Source organism: Mytilus galloprovincialis, chromosome 1 (assembly GCF_965363235.1).
Source record: "Mytilus galloprovincialis chromosome 1, xbMytGall1.hap1.1, whole genome shotgun sequence".
Lineage (NCBI taxonomy): Eukaryota > Metazoa > Mollusca > Bivalvia > Mytilida > Mytilidae > Mytilus > Mytilus galloprovincialis.
The window spans coordinates 33,093,915-33,112,049 of record NC_134838.1 but is presented as its reverse complement, the minus strand read 5'-3'; the positions used below and the strand labels follow the sequence as shown (position 1 = coordinate 33,112,049).

The following is an 18,135-nucleotide window of genomic DNA, read 5'->3' as shown; positions in this document are numbered from 1 at the left end:
AATCTACAGATATAAGAAGATGTGGCATGAGTGCTAATGAGACAACTCTCCATCCAAGTCACAATTTGTAAAAGTAAACCATTATAGGTCAAAGTACAGTCTTCAACATGGAGCCTTGGCTCACACCGGAAAAAGCTATCTATAAAGGGCCATTCAGTTGTTTACAGTCCATCATGTTTGTTAAACCATTGATATTTGGATAAAGATTTACAGTTGTCTATTAGGGAATATCTGAAACAGATGACCATGGACAGATACCATTTGTCATAGCAACACTCCTGTCTTTCTTTCTGGATTGTGACAACACTGATATTTTACTTGCCAGGATTAACCTACCCTACCAGAGCACCTGATATCACTCCTGTTTTTTAGTAGGGCTTGTAGTTTTCTATGCAGATTTTTGTAGACCTTTGTTTGCCTCTATCTTTTTTTTTTTGCCCTGAATTTTTCAAACATTTTATTCTTGGTATATTATAAATAACAACTCATTGTGTTTTGTCTAATACAGAGCAAGCTTTTTCATATGAAATTATATCATGTTAATGTCCTGAATATACATATAATGTGCTGCGCCAGAGTAAAATGATGGACATCCCTATGATTTGGAATCTGCAAATTTTGTTGCAGGTAAGATCATAAATGATCTGGTTTGAATTGTTATATAAAAATCATAAATGTCTTTATTTCAAGTTTATTGTAGGTAAAAAATCATTCAAAAACATCTTTATAAATAAATATAACAATTAGAGTCAACATGTCTTGATGATTATTGGACAGCATTCAATAATAACACTTAATTGTTGATTTAAAAAAACAATAAATGAAATCTAAATTAGCCTCTTAGATAATACTTCAGCTTTAATTGTACATTGTCATATCTAGAAAGTAGTATTCAATAAGATAGAATCAGATCTCTTACAATGTGGATACAAATTGATATTAAACAACATTTCTTTCAATAGCCTAAATAGTATGTGAGAAGATTATCTGTAAGCAATGAAACTTTTAAAACAAAAACAGGCAGATATAGAAATATTATGCTTGCTTTACATAATATGAATAAGATTTAAAAAAAAATTGAAAGTCTTCAAGATCAAGACTGCAGCAATGATGCAAAATTTAAAGCATTATTAACAAACTTGAAAAATAAGGCTGAAGTCAGGTGAACCCTGTCAGATAGACATATACAACTTACAAACATTCTATTCACTCAATAACTTTGACTTATTACATAAGGTATCTTATCTACTATCTAAGGAAATAATCACAGAAAGTAAAGTTGCCCAATGAACAGTGACAATGAGGTCAATGTCAGATAACCCCAGTCAGACTGGCATGTTCACCGTACAATTATTCTATACAGTATTGAAGGAATGATCTTATAATAAAACTAAATATTGTCAAGTGAACCATGAAATGAAGTCAATGTTGGGCAGATTTGAAAACCTTGCAATGTACCTATATATACCAAATATTGTTGTCCTTTCACCTAAAAAAAACAGCATTCCTATGTTTGTTTAATGATTATGCATAATTAAAGTGTCAATGTGTATATAACACTTCTGATTTCTAGAAACTAAAAGAACTACTACCATTATATTTCATCAATTCAATAAATTAACATTTTTGAACTTGATATTCCAAGACAACTTTTCTGCAAAAGTAACTTTAGAAAAATGATTTACTTTGAAATTTTTTAAACTTACAAAAATAGAAAAGAATTTTAGTGTTGCTAAATTTGTACAATGAACACATTGTTTTTCTTTGTTAAAATTTACACAATTCATTCCAAGGGAGATTACTCCAGGGGAGGTACATCTAAATCATCAACAAAGTCTTCACTGTTAGGTCGTTCTTTGGCAGCTTCTCTGACCTTTGACCCAAATGGTGCTTTAACTTTATCACTTTTTTTAGACACAATATTAGCAATGTCAACTGTCTTGTGTGCCTTTTTGTCAACTTCTAGTTTTTCATGAGTTTTCCTACAAAGACAAAGTTTATGTTAACAAAGAAGAAGAGTACTGTTTATTCATTTATTTTAGTGAAAAGCAGAAACAAAATATAATTTCTGGATATTTGATTGATGGTTTTGCCAAACCTATAGAAAATGTCTACTTTGTTAAACATTGTATTAATGGTTTTCCCTGTACCTACAAAGTCAATGAAAATTAGTATCTCACGAATAAAAATGAATTCACAGTAAATAAAGTCTTGTTTATCTTCTCTTGAGAAATCTTTGTCTCCATTTGAGATAGCCATTGAGTTTGTGATCCTACATCTTATAGCTTGTAAAATATGTATTTAGGACCTTCCTCTTGTGCAAGAAATAAAAGACTAAGTATTGAAATCCAGCAATACATTTATTTGTTATAAGAGTGATGATTCTTGTTTACTGATATAATTGTAGATGTTGAAAAAAAATAAAGTACCTATATTGCAGATGCTAAACTGTGCTAACATAGAATAATTTTCTACCTTTGAAAATGCCTGTACCAAGTCAGGAATATGACAGTTGTTGCCCATTCGTATGATGTGTTTTGTCATTTGATGTTGCCATGTGAATAGGGACTTTCTGATTGAATTTTCCTCAGAATTCAGTTTTTTTGTTCTTTTACTCTTTTCAGACTACTAAAGCACTAACTGTCAGATAATAAGGAATTTGGTTACTGTTAATTCAGAAATTATTGCTATGTTTTTATTTTTGCAAAAAATGACACAGGGTTATAATCGCAAAAATTTACACTCACATTTCGATTTTTTATTATATAAATTAAACTGGTTTTTTTACTCAATATTGCAAAAATAAAATCTCGTTTTAGTCTATAAAGACAAAATCGCAATAATAAATGCACACAATAATTTCTGAATTAACAGTAATTTTAACATCTAGATATCTTTTAGTTATTTGTGATGTGGAGTTGCATTCTCAATTGACATGGAACCAACATTTCTATTCCTCCATACTAACCTTTTTTCTTTCACATTATTTTCTTTATTTTCATCTTTATTTACAATTATATGCTTTGGTTTAATGAGAGGTTTAGCCTGAAAAAAAGAAATGTATTTTTCATTTCCATTATTTAAATGTTTATGTGATCAAATAAATTATCAGAATGAATGTTAAGCCAACGATAACTTTTATGAAGATTTATGACAGAAATTTAACATTGAATGATACTAATAATAACTATAAAATTTATTTGTCAGATTTTATTTTTAAACTTTTAACAAAGACAACATTTTCACATTTAGAAAGAGATTATGTTGCATCTTAATGAGGGCCCTCATGGGGTTTTTGATTATGTGATTACTTGGCCATTTTTTTAATGATTATTTGATTATTAAGCCAAATATTTCATGATTATTTGATTACCTAGGACTATATTTTTAGTTTATGATTATTAGAATACTAAAGATAAGCAAATATTTAATGATTATGTGATTATATTGGCAAAAAAATGGTGATTATGTGATTACTAGGACCCCCCCCATGAGGGGCCTCCTTAATGAAGTGTGAACAAACCCTGATGTATTCTATTCTTAGAGAAATAAACAACACAACTTGTACATAATTTATACTAAATGTAAGTATTTGATGTACTATACAGTTCTTATCAGTAATGTGTTGTGTTTCAAACTGATTATCTCTTATGTTTCATGATCTAAATGGGATTATCTCCCATATATAATGCTTCGAATTGGCTTATCTCCCATGTAAAATACTTGAAATAGGATTATCTCCCTTGTATAATACTTTAAATAGGATTATCTCCCATGTATAATACTTCAAATAGGATTATCTCCCATGTATCATGATCTTAACTGATTATGTTATATCTCCCTTTAAAAGTTCCTTGCATTTTGTTTGATAAACAAGAATAACTTATGTCCCTTGCCCATATGTTTCTATTTAGTGTAATGAATTATATAATTAATATAGATTTTACAGTAAAAATATACCTTTGGCATTGTGATCAATAAATGACCTGTGACCTGAGATCTTTTTGCTGAACTGGAATCAGCATTTATATCCTCTGTCATACATAACTGTAATATCTGAAACCATAAACATTACAATTTAAATGTAAAATAACATAAAATAAATTATAGAATGTTTAGTATTCTTCTTTTTTTGGCAGACTCACAAAAAAATTACTGGTAATGTCTCATTTTTCTGTATTTGAATATATACATTTGTTCTATATCACACACAAAAATATATCCTCATAAAAAGTTATAAATGAGTCCCTTTTGAATTTCAACATATAGGATGTTCCTTGAAATAAACATCTGTAGTTATCTATTTCTCATTGCCACTGAAAACCAGACAACAGATAAATATTTATACTATGGTTGAAAGTTGTCTGTTTGGCAATTTTATCAATTCTCCTTTTTTCACATTTTAATTTTGTTTACCTACCTTCCCTTTCATTATAACTTTCACATAGTTTGTTTGGACATCAACATCTACAAGTGATGTATCCATGTGCCTGGAAAAAATTCAAATCTATTCAAAAATTCTGTCATAGACACATTACAGAAGTAAGTTCACAGTTTTCAACACTACTACAGTTTATTTAGATTGATTTTTTTTTATTTCATAGAGAGTGTCCTTTGCCTTGACTAGTACAAAATTAGATGCTTAAGGAGGCTCGAGGGTATAAAAATTCAGAAAAAAATTAAACATTTTATTTATTATTACAAATTTTATTTATTACTTTATTAGTTGTTACTTTATCATATGGTACAAAACTCATTCAAATAAATCAATTTATTTTGGCCCCAGATGACTTTTAAAATGTATATATCATTGCAAAAGCTTCAAATTATCTCCCTTTGATGCAAAAATGCCATTTTTTATACGACCGCAAAAATTTTAATTTTTCGTCGTATATTGCTATCATGTTGCCGTCGTCGTCGTTGTCTTGCGTCGTCGTCGTCCGAATACTTTTAGTTTTCGCACTCTAACTTTAGTAAAAGTGAATAGAAATCTATGAAATTTTGACACAAGGTTTATGACCACAGAAGGAAGGTTGGGATTGATTTTGGGAGTTTTGGTCCCAACATTTTAGGAATTAGGGGCCAAAAAAGGCCCAAATAAGCATTTTCTTGGTTTTCGCACTATAACTTTAGTTTAAGTGAATAGAAATCTATGAAATTTTGACACAAGGTTTATGACCACAAAAGGAAGGTTGGGATTGATTTTGGGAGTTTTGGTTCCAACAGTTTAGGAATTAGGGGCCAAAAAAGGACCCAAATAAGCATTATTCTTGGTTTTCGCACAATAACTTTAGTATAAGTAAATAGAAATCTATGAAATTTAAACACAAGGTTTATGACCATAAAAGGAAGGTTGGGTTTGATTTTGGGAGTTTTGGTCCCAACATTTTAGGAATTAGGGGCCAAAAAGGGCCCAAATAAGCATTTTCTTGGTTTTCGCACTATAACTTTAGTTTAAGTGAATAGAAATCTATGAAATTTTGACACAAGGTTTATGACCACAAAAGGAAGGTTGGGATTGATTTTGGGAGTTTTGGTCCCAACATTTTAGGAATTAGGGCCAAAAAGGGCCCAAATAAGCATTTTCTTGGTTTTCGCACTATAACTTTAGTTTAAGTGAATAGAAATCTATGAAATTTTGACACAAGGTTTATGACCACAAAAGGAAGGTTGGGATTGATTTTGGGAGTTTTGGTTCCAACAGTTTAGGAATTAGGGGCCAAAAAAGGACCCAAATAAGCATTATTCTTGGTTTTCGCACAATAACTTTAGTATAAGTAAATAGAAATCAGTGAAATTTAAACACAAGGTTTATGACCACAAAAGGAAGATTGGGATTGATTTTGGGAGTTGAGGTCCCAACAGTTTAGGAATTAGGGGCCCAAAAGGGGCCCAAATAAGCATTATTCTTGGTTTTCGCACCATAACTTAAGTATAAGTAAATAGAAATCTATGAAATTTAAACACAAGGTTGATGACCATAAAAGGAAGGTTGGGTTGGATTTTGGGAGTTTTGGTCCCAACAGTTTAGGAATAAGGGGCCCAAAGGGTCCAAAATTGAACTTTGTTTGATTTCATCAAAAATTGAATAATTAGGGTTCTTTGATATGCTAAATCTAACTGTGTATGTAGATTCTTAATTTTTGGTCCCGTTTTCAAATTGGTCTACATTAAGGTCCAAAGGGTCCAAAATTAAACTTAGTTTGATTTTAACAAAAATTGAATCCTTGGGGTTCTTTAATATGTTGAATCTAAAAATGTACTTAGATTTTTGATTATTGGCCCAGTTTTCAAGTTGGTCCAAATTGGGGTCCAAAATTAAACTTTGTTTGATTTCATCAAAAATTGAATAATTGGGGTTCTTTGATATGCCAAATCTAACTGTGTATGTAGATTCTTAATTTTTGGTCCTGTTTTCAAATTGGTCTACATTAAAGTCCAAAGGGTCCAAAATTAAACTAAATTTGATTTTAACAAAAATTGAATTCTTGGGCTTTTTTGATATGCTGAATCTAAACATGTACTTAGATTTTTGTTTATGGGCCTAGTTTTCAAGTTGGTTCAAATCAGGATCCAAAATTATTATATTAAGTATTGTGCAATAGCAAGAAATTTTCAATTGCACAGTATTCAGCAATAGCAAGAAATCTTCAATTGCACAGTATTGTGCAATAGCAAGAAATTTTCAATTGCTCAGTATTGCGCAATAGCAAGAAATCTTCAATTGCACAGTATTGTGCAATAGCAAATATTTTCAATTGCACAGTATTGCACAATAGCCAGAAATATCTAATTGCACAATATTGTGCAATAGCAAGAAATTTTCAATTGATTGGAGTTATTTTTCTTTGTCCAGAATAGTAGTTGAGTCAACTTAAATCATTGTTTTATACAATGTATATTCACTTTTACTACCAACTGATAAATTAAAACAATCTTTACCATTCAGTGATAACAAGCACCTTTTGTTACATTTTAATATTTTATGATGTATTTAAATGAGTAGTTATTGTTGCAAACTCCATTAGAAATTTGAATTGAGATCAGTTTTGGAAAAAGGGAAAGGGGGATGAGAAAAAAAAATGGGGGGGGGGGGGGGGGTGTTAAATTTTTCTCATTTCAGATTTCATAAATAAAAAGAAAATTTCTTCAAACATTTTTTTGAGAGGATTAATATTCAACAGCATAGTGAATTGCTCAAAGGCAAAAAAAAAATTTTAAGTTCATTAGACCACATTCATTCTGTGTCAGAAACCTATGCTGTGTCAACTATTTAATCACAATCCAAATTTAGAGCTGTATCCAGCTTGAATGTTGTGTCCATACTTGCCCCAACCGTTCAGGGTTCAACCTCTGCGGTCGTATAAAGCTGTGCCCTGCGGAGCATCTGGTTGGCATTTAAATTGAAATATCTTTTTTAACTCATCGGTGACCTATATTTTTTTTTATTATTTTTAAATAGGCTGTACTTAAACTAAACTATTGTAAAATTTTAGCGATATCTGTAATTCAGTTCTTTTTTTTTTGTTGATATTACCTCTTTTTCTCCTATTAGTTCAACAGAAAAAAAGTACCTTTACAAAAATGTATGCTTCTTTCAAAGGCAGATTGTGAGCGTTAATGAACGGTGACCCCACTTTTTTATTTTATTTTTCTATTAAGTATTAGGTAATTTCATTTATAGAACAATATAGTGAAATCTTATATTAAGAAAAAAAAATGATTTAGACCCTTATCCCCTATATATATAATAATAGGATGCCAAATTACATGAGTATCACCATTATGATCCTTTTTTAAAAACAGTTTCACAAGTATAAATTTAATAAAGCTTATGTTTTATGTTTATGATGCAATTACTTTCAACAATTGTTATTATGCCTAATCTGTATGTGACTTCAGGTAGGAATTAGACAGTTTGAAAAAAATAAATTGACTTTTAAGTCCTGAAAAAATTTCCGATATCCTGTCAGATATAGACTAGGCATTTGAAGAGATTATTGATTCAACAGTACATTCAGGTGCTTCTGAACATTTTTTTAAGGCAGTTGACAAGATTCATTATTTCATTCAACCCATAAAAATTTATAGCATTCAACAACAAAACATGAGTCCTTTTCCCTTCTTCGACACGCATACATAAGGAATGCTTTTACAGCCAAAACTTACATATGAAACTAAATTATCTTGCAACTTGCAATTAAGTATATCACAGAAGCTCAGGGGTTTCATTATCTTTCATTTTGACTGGTACTTTCCACGTTTCTAGGTGGTACTTTTAAATTTATTCCATGAATATCTTATATAAAAATTCCTACATTTAGGCGGTACTTGTCAATAGCATAGGAGGGTAAAAGTACCGGGTACAGCCCCCTAATGAATGGCCTGGTCAAGCTCCTGTAATTATTTTGATATCACAAGTAAAAATGAATCATGCAAAGAAGCAAAAGTGTTTTTTTTTTTTAAATGAACAAAATTCCAAATATTATATTAAGGATGATATACTTAACCTTTGGATATTCCGTTTTTTTCAGAATTTCAAACATGGACTAAATGTTGAACTTAAAAGGTAATAAATCGTGCTAGAAAAAAATCTTTTTTTAATGAAGAAAACCTAAGACTTATCTGATAATTTGTTAGGTTCACTGATATAACAACTAATGCCATCTGTGTCATTGTTGATGATTCCTGAACCAATTATTAATTTCCATGCCAGGAAAAACAGATATTGTTGTCTCAGAATATTTGTATGATTGAACATGGATGAATATACATAAAGTATGCTAAAAATATCTTACTTGAAAACTGCAATGTCTAAGATAAACTGGTTATTTTCTTCATCTTCAGTCAGTGTAAAGTCCACTCTATATAATTAATACATATAAAAACTTAGATAGATAATCTATAAACTGTAAACTGTAAAAGCCTTCAATGAAAATGATTTCCTTGTTGACAGGACATATTATCAAGAGTTATAACTACATTGTATATTGTAAGAATGGTCTGGTCCTAAAAGACTCTCTGGTTTCAAAGCTGAATATTTTTTTTTTAATTTCTTTTCCAATAAAGATTGAAATATGTTCAAAGTTGAAGACATCCTGGATTACAGACAAGGGTTAGCACATGTTATTATGTATTGTATTGTCTTGTCATCTTTTTAAGGCCATTTTTTGTTTCTCCCTGTTTTGTCTTAACATTTTTGAATGCCTCCATTGTTATCATTTATTTTTATTTTTAAATAGAGCATCACTAGCAAAACTAGATCAAATTGGAAAGCTTATATCAAATACAATTTTTTGTTTGTTTTCTCTTTGTTTCCTTTATGGAAATCAACTTATCATTTACTCACTTTGCTTCATTAACATTTAAAGGTCGGCCATCATCTGCAAACAATCTCCTTGGAGCTTTTTCTTCTTCTTTCTTACTATAATATTACAGAAGCAGGGTTTAACATACAGAATATATATTGCATGATGAAATACTACTTTAACAATTATGAGTTTTTTTCTCATCTTTAATTATTATCATAATATTACATATGAAAGTGATATTTCTTTTCTGTATTTAATATAATGATTCACAGGGGTGTGGACATTTTTGTTGTGAGCACTTGTCCCTGGGCAAGTAAAACTGTAAATTTCACTTGTCTGGAAAAAAAGTTACTTGCCCTGATGGTCTCAATAAATATTGAAGTATTTTATTGTTAGCTAATATATGATTCTTAGCACTGTTTTGCATCCCAAACAAATCAGTGAAATCAACATGATCAATTGCTTTAATGTGTAGAAATTAAGGAATGTTGGAAATGGGTTTATAACATCAATGGGACAGAAACTCAAAAGCAAACCAACTAAATGAAATGACATGTAAAGGACAAGTTTGCAGCATTGTTTTTTTAATAAAAATTGTAGCCAGTAGGTACACTACATATACTAAATTTAGAGAACAGTGAGTGAAGAAATGGAAACTAAATAATAGATTAACTTATTATTTCTATCAACTGACACACTTGGTTTTTTCTTGGTAGTTGAACACTTCTATTTACCACTTATCTAGATTTCTTTCCAAGGGGTATTCTGATATTCATGATGTCTGATATTCTCGCTTCCGTATTTTTTTATATACACCTTGACCATCTCCGTTTGCGTTTCATGCTTTCGACTTGAATCGTCATTCTTTTTGTCTTGCTTGCCCGATGTTTTATTTTAAAAGTATTCATCAATCTGAATCTCGATTCAAAATCATAAGAAATGACACTTCCTGTGAATAGTGGATAAAACATAATCGACGATCCCGGGTCAGGACAAAGCAAATGCAATATTACGCGACTCGGGTTTGCATACTTATTTTTACTCATTTTGGTAATCGATCTATTTCCGGAGTTATATTATTGTCATGAACATTGATGTTTATACATAAATATATGTTTTTACTCGCTGATTATTGGTTTCTTTTACATAAATTAAACATGAAATCAATCCTATATTTTTGCTGAATTTGAACTTTGTCTTGTATATTATTTTACTTGTCCACGGGCAACCAAGACAAAAATAATTACTTGTCCGGGTGTTAAAATGTACGAGTCGGGCATAGCATTTCCACACCCCTGATTCAGGGAAGTTAATTGAATTCTAAACTAATTATATTTTAAAAAAAAAACTGACCATATTCTGACAAATATAATAGTAATGCTTGTATTTTTTGGTATATGCAAATTGATCATAATAAAATTAGTATCAGTAACATACTCTGTATTTTCTCGAGCTTTCTGTTTTTCCATCTGTTTATGGACTTCAATTCTTGATTCTGGAGTAAATTCTGTTTTCTCCTCCCAAAACCTAGAAATAACGCAAAGGTAAAAAATATCAATTATGGATATATCGTTTTGGTAGGTATCACCTTTGTGGTTTGAAAATAATTTCCTATTTTCATGGTTCTTAACTTTGGTTGTTTGCTATATAAATCAAAATACCTAATTTTTTTATGATTGAATATAATTCTAATATGCCATGCTTCTTGCACTTTAGTAAATAAACCCATGCTCGAAATCCACAAAAAAAATTAAATGTTTGCACATGCATTTATTGACTACTGCAGAAAAATGAATTTTATCAAATTGGCATGCATTTAATATATTTCATTAACTTAAAACACTTTCAAACTCTCAAATGATGCACATGTTGTTTACTAGTACATTTATTATCACTACAATGTGTTACAATTCGCAATTGACATATTTGACCTAGATACGACAACCGTTCATGCTGCCTGTTCAATGATCACTATCGCTCAGGCAAAAATAATCCTGAATATAATGCCTACCCATGTTAAAACTACAATAAAGAATAGCTTGCATCCATTATTTCTTAAATATAATCTAAAATTAATGTACATTTAAAAAAAAACAAAAAAAACACTAAATATCTTGTCATAGTGGATAAAAAAATTGATTTGCAGTAAAATAAAAACATGCAGCATAAAACATATCTAAACACCTACTCTTGATCTTGCTTTTGCTGTTTCTCTAAAGTATCAACCTGTGATTCGCTGTCTTCTGTTTTCTTCTTATCACTGAAATAAAAATGTGTGAAAAGCTTTTTGGACACTGCTTGCTGCTTGTAATAGTTCATATAATTAAAAACAGCTTTCATTTCAATCAACAATTTTCATTCATACAAATGCTAATCTTTTATTGGCCAATAAAAGGGCATTTCATAGCTTATAATAAGGTGAAGATTTTTGCTCATTATTGAAGGCCTTACAATGGCCCATAATTGCTTACACTCTTGTCCTTTGGATAGTAGTCTCATTGTTAATCAAACTCTTCTCATTTTCATACTGCACCATCTATCCTTAAAATCAATCTATTAGCATGTACCTTTCATTTATATCAGTGTACCATCTACCATCAAATCCAGGTTTCTTTTCATTCTTTTCTTTCTGTTCTTTCTTTTCCTCTTTGAGTTTTGCCTCTTGTTTTTGTTTTACCTAAGCCAATAAAAATAAAATACTGAAAAATGTTTAGTTTGTTTTACTTTGCTTTATTCCTTTCCTCCATGGAATTTATTTTCTTACATACTTGATTTGCATAGGATTTTTTTAATAAAAAAAAAATCATCGGGTTTAAAGTATTAATGCATTGTGAAAATGAATATTTCATCAATGAAATTCAAATCAGATATTCTTATGAATATCCTTTTCATATTGGATGCTAATTTTTTTAAGTCTGATGCAGACATTTTGTAGTCAAAGTGTTTCAACTGAGGTACTACACAGGCGTCAAAAGGCGTCATTATGGAGTAAAGGGTTATAGGGATTTTGCTCCAATTTTTTTTTAATTCTTTTTTTAAGTTGAATACATTTTCATTGGATCAACTGCTTAATTTTCAATTTCTCTTTAACATTGATCCCATTCTCATCTCATGAGAAAAAACAAACCTTCAATCTTTTATTTTGATTAACTTAAATAAAAAAAAAACAAGGGTAAAACTTAATGCCCCCTCCACTTCAGATATCCCTATAAATTATGCTTGAAATATGGTTAAAATATATCTTTGTTCTGATATCCAAGAATAAACTTATTAGATGTTATCTATGGTATTGGATGTTATCCATGGTGTTAATGACTCAAGTGATCTTGAAGAACTTCAAGTTTGTGAATGTTTTAGTTTGATCTCTGGAAGGAAAATCAGAAACTTTAAAATCAACATTTGTTGCCTCTGTTATTTTAAGTGCATAATATTTTTGGACTTAAAGGTAAATGACTCAAAATCAAAATAAAGTATAAGTTATGGGTCAGTGTGTCAGTCTTATTCACAGCAGGGTTCATCAGAAGAAGAACTTGTCGTACCTTTATATCTTGTTTTACAATCATCCTTCAATGAATTATCTAAAGCTTTCTGTTTGTCTTTGTTATACTTTGGTTGTTGTGCCATTGACATACAGTCTATATGAAACTTTATAGAAAAGATCACCAGGGAAACTGACCTTATAAGAGTGCTGACAGTTGATTTGAAGTTCAAAATGAATATGTTATACTAAATTGGAACATGAAGAGGGTGACCTGACATGGCAGGTTTAAGCTTAATAGAGGTGACCATAACATCAGTTTTGACTGCAAATCCGAATTATTTTTCTTCATACTAATAAATATATTTTACTTACCCTTTTCTTTCTGTGTGCTTCTTGTTGTTTAATTATTTTATTTCTTAATTCTGCATAGTCCTTAAAAACAGATGTATTTGAAATTTAACTGATAAAGACATTAACTTGTGTGATGAGCTGCCATAAGCCCACATCAACAAACTATCAGTTACAATAAACTTTATTACTCTATCTATGACACCTGAACTATTGACGTCAACAACAATCACTATTGCATTGCTGCATAAGACATGTTCTCTTATGACCTTCAAATTTAAAAGGAAGATCTGCCAGTAATAATGGATAGTGATAAGGTGTATATTCAGAAGTGTCTTAAGATTTTGGTATATATCTATTAGCCTAATGAAAGAAAACATGTGTTGACTTTATACATCTTTGGCTCATATAAGAAAGGTGCAGAAAATAAAATCTTCATGTCTACCATATTTTTGTTAAAAAGGTAGAAAAGAGCTTTCTTTAAATATTAAATTCCATTATGCAGACATCATTGTATTACATGTATGTATCTTTCCTCCTGGGAAAATGACAGATTTACAAAGTTCATTCATTAATCCTTGAAGCTATATACTGTAGATGTAACTTTTTGTTTGTTTCAATGTTTTAACAAAAAACATTGAAATAAATAGAATCATTTCATACCTGTTTTGCTAAAATCCTTTCAGATTTGTCTACAGCTTGCCCATCTAACATCTGAAAAGAGATAACAGAAAAGGATGTATAAAGATTATCACACAAGTTATACACGTTTATTGCCATGTGAACTACTAGAGTTATCTCTTGCAAGAACTATTCTGTTCAAATTGGAATTTCTTAGCAAATTAACTAGTTTGAAAACAGCAACTTAGTACATTTTTCTTTATTTTAAGGTTTAGTATACATTAATATCAGTGTTTTACTGTGTGTAGTTATGCACTATAGCAGTAAACTTATATAATTATTTTGAAATTTCTGTGTATCAGAAAGTTAATCTGAGTTTATTAATCCTAAATCTAGTAGAAATAACCGAATTCAATCAATTCACTAACTTTTACAGTTTTGGGGATTTTTTTTACATAATGTTAAGTTTATAAGTATTAAAGAGTTTAACAAATACAAGTCTGTTTCTTTTAGGTTGTAAATCTATTTTGTTGTGAAGGCATACTTATACACAATATAAAATTGTAACTTTTAGCCATAAACAGTTTATACAGACCTGTAGATGTGGCAATGTTGTTATAACATATTCTCTGTAACCTTCATATTCAGTACAAGGGTTACCTGTCAGATACCTGTAATTAAAGTAATACATACAATTAATTTATTAGGTAGTACAAATTCTGAAATTATTGCGATTTCATTATTGCGACAAATGAGACAGGGTTAAAACAACATGTAATCTCAATGACTTTAACATGCATTTTGAAATATATAGTATGAATTAAATAGGATTTTTATCAATATTGAAAAAAAATAAAATCGCAATAATAAATGAAGGCAATAACACAGATATGTCAAAATTTATTTTGAAAACTGATCTAGAATCCAGTTATGTGTCCCTTTCAGGAGAAGTTGTCAATATTGAGACTCATTTAAAATAAAATTTGTGAAGATAAAATTAAGTATAACTTACAATTCCCTGAAATGAACTAGATCTTTTAAATTTTCTATGCTCGTTAATTCTCCAACAAAATTAACTGTTAAATCCAATTTCTGTAAAGACTCACAACCTGTTAAAGTTTTAAAATAAAAAAAACATTAGTTTTCAAGAACAGTACACTTGATATTATTTTTGTACAATGATAAAACTGATGTAAATACTCCAAATCCTAATTTATACCAATATCATCATAGAATATTTTCAAAAAGTTCACTTTTCATTGATTAATGTAAACCAACTCAATTACGAATATGAGGTATCATATGAAATCCTTATCTTGTGATTTTGGGTTATGTGTATAAGACAACTACCGGTATGCTAGAAAAAGTTACATTCAAAAAATTACATTACATGTATGTTTCATTATAATTTGTTATTATGATTGGCTAACATCAATTTTTTTATAATTCTGAAATCAACCAACATTTCTAAATGAATGTATCTTTCATGATGATACGAGCTTCCACAATAAAGTGCACAGGTAAATAAAAGAAAAACTTGTTTTCATGGTCCTAGCAAAAAATTTAACAATAACTGAATGCTTCTTTTAGTAATTTTTAAGGATTGTAAAAGCGCACCTTTCCACAAACACTGTTTTAAACAGTAAGCAGGAAAACTGGCAATTCTAGTCAATGAAGACCAGTATCAACCTTACCTGAGAGATTTTCAATTTTCTCCACATTATTCAATGCTAAATTGAGATACTCCAGTTTTTTCAACCTTCCAACATTTTCTGAAACAAGAACATTAGACATTGAAATGGTTTATCTTGATGTAAAATACAGTAAAACATTAAAGCATATATACAAATGTATAGGTTACTTACAATACCAATTATTGTATTACTCTACATGAAATAATAAATGAAATGTCTTATAGTTTACATGTCTATTTCTCTAGCTAAATTTGGATATCACCTACCTATTTTAGGAATGAGATTACTTTGTAAGTATAAAATTTTCAGCTCCCTGCACCATTTGTCTAAATGCTCTATTCTGAAATATAAAAAGTGTAGACTTAAGATATTGAAACAAATTATTTAATTGAAACATACTTTTTTTTTATATCAGTCTAACTTAATAAACAACAAAAATCTGTTTTCATGTAATATAAATATGAAAAAGGAAAGATATCAACAAGAACTTCCTTATAAATTCTACTGCTTTTACAGTATCTATAGTTTACTTGTATGATTCCTTTATATATCAAACATCTCTTTGGTACAATGTGATCAACAAATTCTGATCAAAAAGGGATAGAGTTGAGATCTAAAAAAAATAGTGTAACCCTGAAATGTTTGTCATGTTTAAAAGTGTTGATATTTGTCATATATATATATATCTAAATGCTTTTTTCCCTAATTTTGTGGAATTAATTGTCTGTTAAAAACATCAACAATTTTTTTTACATTTTGTATGGACATCTATCTCTAAATAGATTTCATTTAGTTATTTGTGTCTTTAGTTGCCATATTGCTTTTGTTTCAACCTATAACGTACTTATGCCCTGTCCAAAGTCATAGGCCAATACCACATTTGTTAACAATTCTTTTTGTACAATCTAAAATGTGCAAACACATGTATATTTTGTTAACTTATTAAATGTAAAGTTTAATTTCAGTCCTTTGAAAACTCTGAAACATCATCATTTTATAGAGCTATCCTTATGATTTGGATGCATGTTCATTGTTGATAATCAGGTAGTTTGCTAGCATTTCTATTGCTGTCTGAACAATTTATTGCTGGGTTGCTGTCTTTTAAACCCTTATCTGTTTTATTTAAAATAATCATAAATAAAAACTACATACTTTTCTATATCTTGTTGGTGTAAAGATACTTCTTCCAATGTTGAGATTTCAAGGTCATTGTGCTCAGCTTTCTTTCGAACCAAATTTTCAGTAACTGAAATGATTGAACATATATATTTAAGTAGAATTGTTACATAATTTTGTAAATATAGATTCTTACATTGGTTTGTAATATCAAAATTATCCTATTGGGAAAGTTATATTAATGAGTCCTTAACATGGATTTTAAAACAGATCATTCCCAAGTAACTATACCATGTATACAATCATCTGTTTCTCTAACATGTCTGATGATTATCTCATAAATTCATCTAATACCTACCTTTAGGCTTACACATTCCACACAGTTGTCAATTTCTCGAATACCTGTACTGTAGCACTTTTTAGATTAAATTCAATTTTTTATTACATTATGACTGTCTTCCTTTTGATAAAAATAAGATTCAATGCTGACCCATTTGTTAACACACATGTATTTCAAAAGGAAAAATAAAATTCCCCCGACATATTTTCCCTCAGCTTGTCTGGCAAAACAGCTGTTGGACGTCAGAGTATAAATCTTGAAATAAATTTATACTGTTGGAACTTCTGTGACACCTTGAGCATGTTGAGGGAAAATATTATAAAAATATGACAAACAGTCTTCACATAGTTTAATGGCAAAAGCCTGAAAAGGTAGAAGTTTATATCAATCATGGGTGTCGAAATGAATGTTCGTGTGCCGAACTGACCAGGACCTGTACCGAAGTAACTTTACATTTTTTATTTGCTTCTGTATCTGTATTTCCCACTTCAAAAGGGGATTGTTTGAAAACATAAACTTTATAGAAATTTACTGATAGACGTTATATGTTTCTATTTACTCCGAACCATTGTGTATATGTGTAAAACTGTGCTACACGTTCTAACTGGAGCTGTTGTCAATATAAACTATTGAGCAGAAGTACCTCACTGAAGGGAGAATCTCAATCTTTTCTTCAAACTTTATTTTTAGTTTCGCCATTAGGGAAATAGTTTTTTTAAAATGTTCTATTATTTAATTAGATCTTTAGAAAGTAAAATTTAGAAATCATTCAGATAATAAATCATGGCTATTATGAGTCTATTATTCTTCACATTTTTTTATTTGCTTCTGAGGATATCTGTATTTCCCACTTCAATTTCAAAAGGGAATTATTTGAAAACATAAACTTTGTAGAAATTTACTAATAGACTTTATATGTTTCTACTTACTCCGAACCATTGTGTATATGTGTAAAACTGTGCTACATGTTCTAACTGGAGCTGTTGTCAATATAAACTATTGAGCGGAAGTACCTCACTGAAGGGAGAATCTCAATCTTTTCTTCAAACTTTATCTATTTTTAGTTTCACCATTAGGGAAATAGTTTTTTAAAATGTTCTATTATTTACTTTGATCTAGAAAGTAAAATTTAGAAATCATTCAGATAATAAATCATGGCTATTATTCTAATGCATATTTAGAAAATATACTTACAGTGATTGACCCCCTTCTGTGTCGCAATAA

The 18,135-nt window shown here is 29.6% G+C and overlaps 1 protein-coding gene across 2 annotated transcripts; it reads right to left on the bottom strand.

The window, feature by feature from the left end:
* Window positions 1–675: 675 nt before the first annotated feature.
* Window positions 676–17,939, bottom strand: LOC143071888 (dynein axonemal assembly factor 11-like). Of its 2 annotated transcripts, none has more exons than XM_076246564.1 (17): window positions 17,841–17,939; window positions 16,608–16,701; window positions 15,722–15,795; window positions 15,456–15,533; window positions 14,774–14,870; window positions 14,357–14,432; window positions 13,804–13,854; window positions 13,165–13,224; window positions 11,879–11,988; window positions 11,500–11,571; window positions 10,749–10,838; window positions 9,350–9,424; window positions 8,799–8,864; window positions 4,421–4,490; window positions 3,961–4,056; window positions 2,969–3,045; window positions 676–1,982 (listed from the first exon to the last, which is right to left on the bottom strand). In XM_076246564.1, exons 1-17 carry the CDS (start codon window positions 17,848–17,850, stop codon window positions 1,799–1,801), a joined length of 1,380 nt encoding a protein of 459 aa, XP_076102679.1. In that variant the 5' UTR covers window positions 17,851–17,939; the 3' UTR covers window positions 676–1,798. The 2 variants fall into 2 exon arrangements, with proteins under 2 accessions (XP_076102679.1, XP_076102669.1); XM_076246554.1 differs by lacking the exon at window positions 17,841–17,939 and adding an exon at window positions 17,471–17,582.
* Window positions 17,940–18,135: the final 196 nt, after the last annotated feature.

Bases quoted from the DNA above. Each gene is read 5' to 3' on its own strand.
- LOC143071888 (XM_076246564.1), bottom strand. The intron at 15,796-16,607 runs GTATGTAGTTTT...TTTATATTTCAG, and splicing joins CACCAACAAGATATAGAAAA to AATAGAGCATTTAGACAAAT. The intron at 13,225-13,803 runs GTATGAAATGAT...TCTGTTTTTAAG, and splicing joins AAAGGATTTTAGCAAAACAG to GACTATGCAGAATTAAGAAA.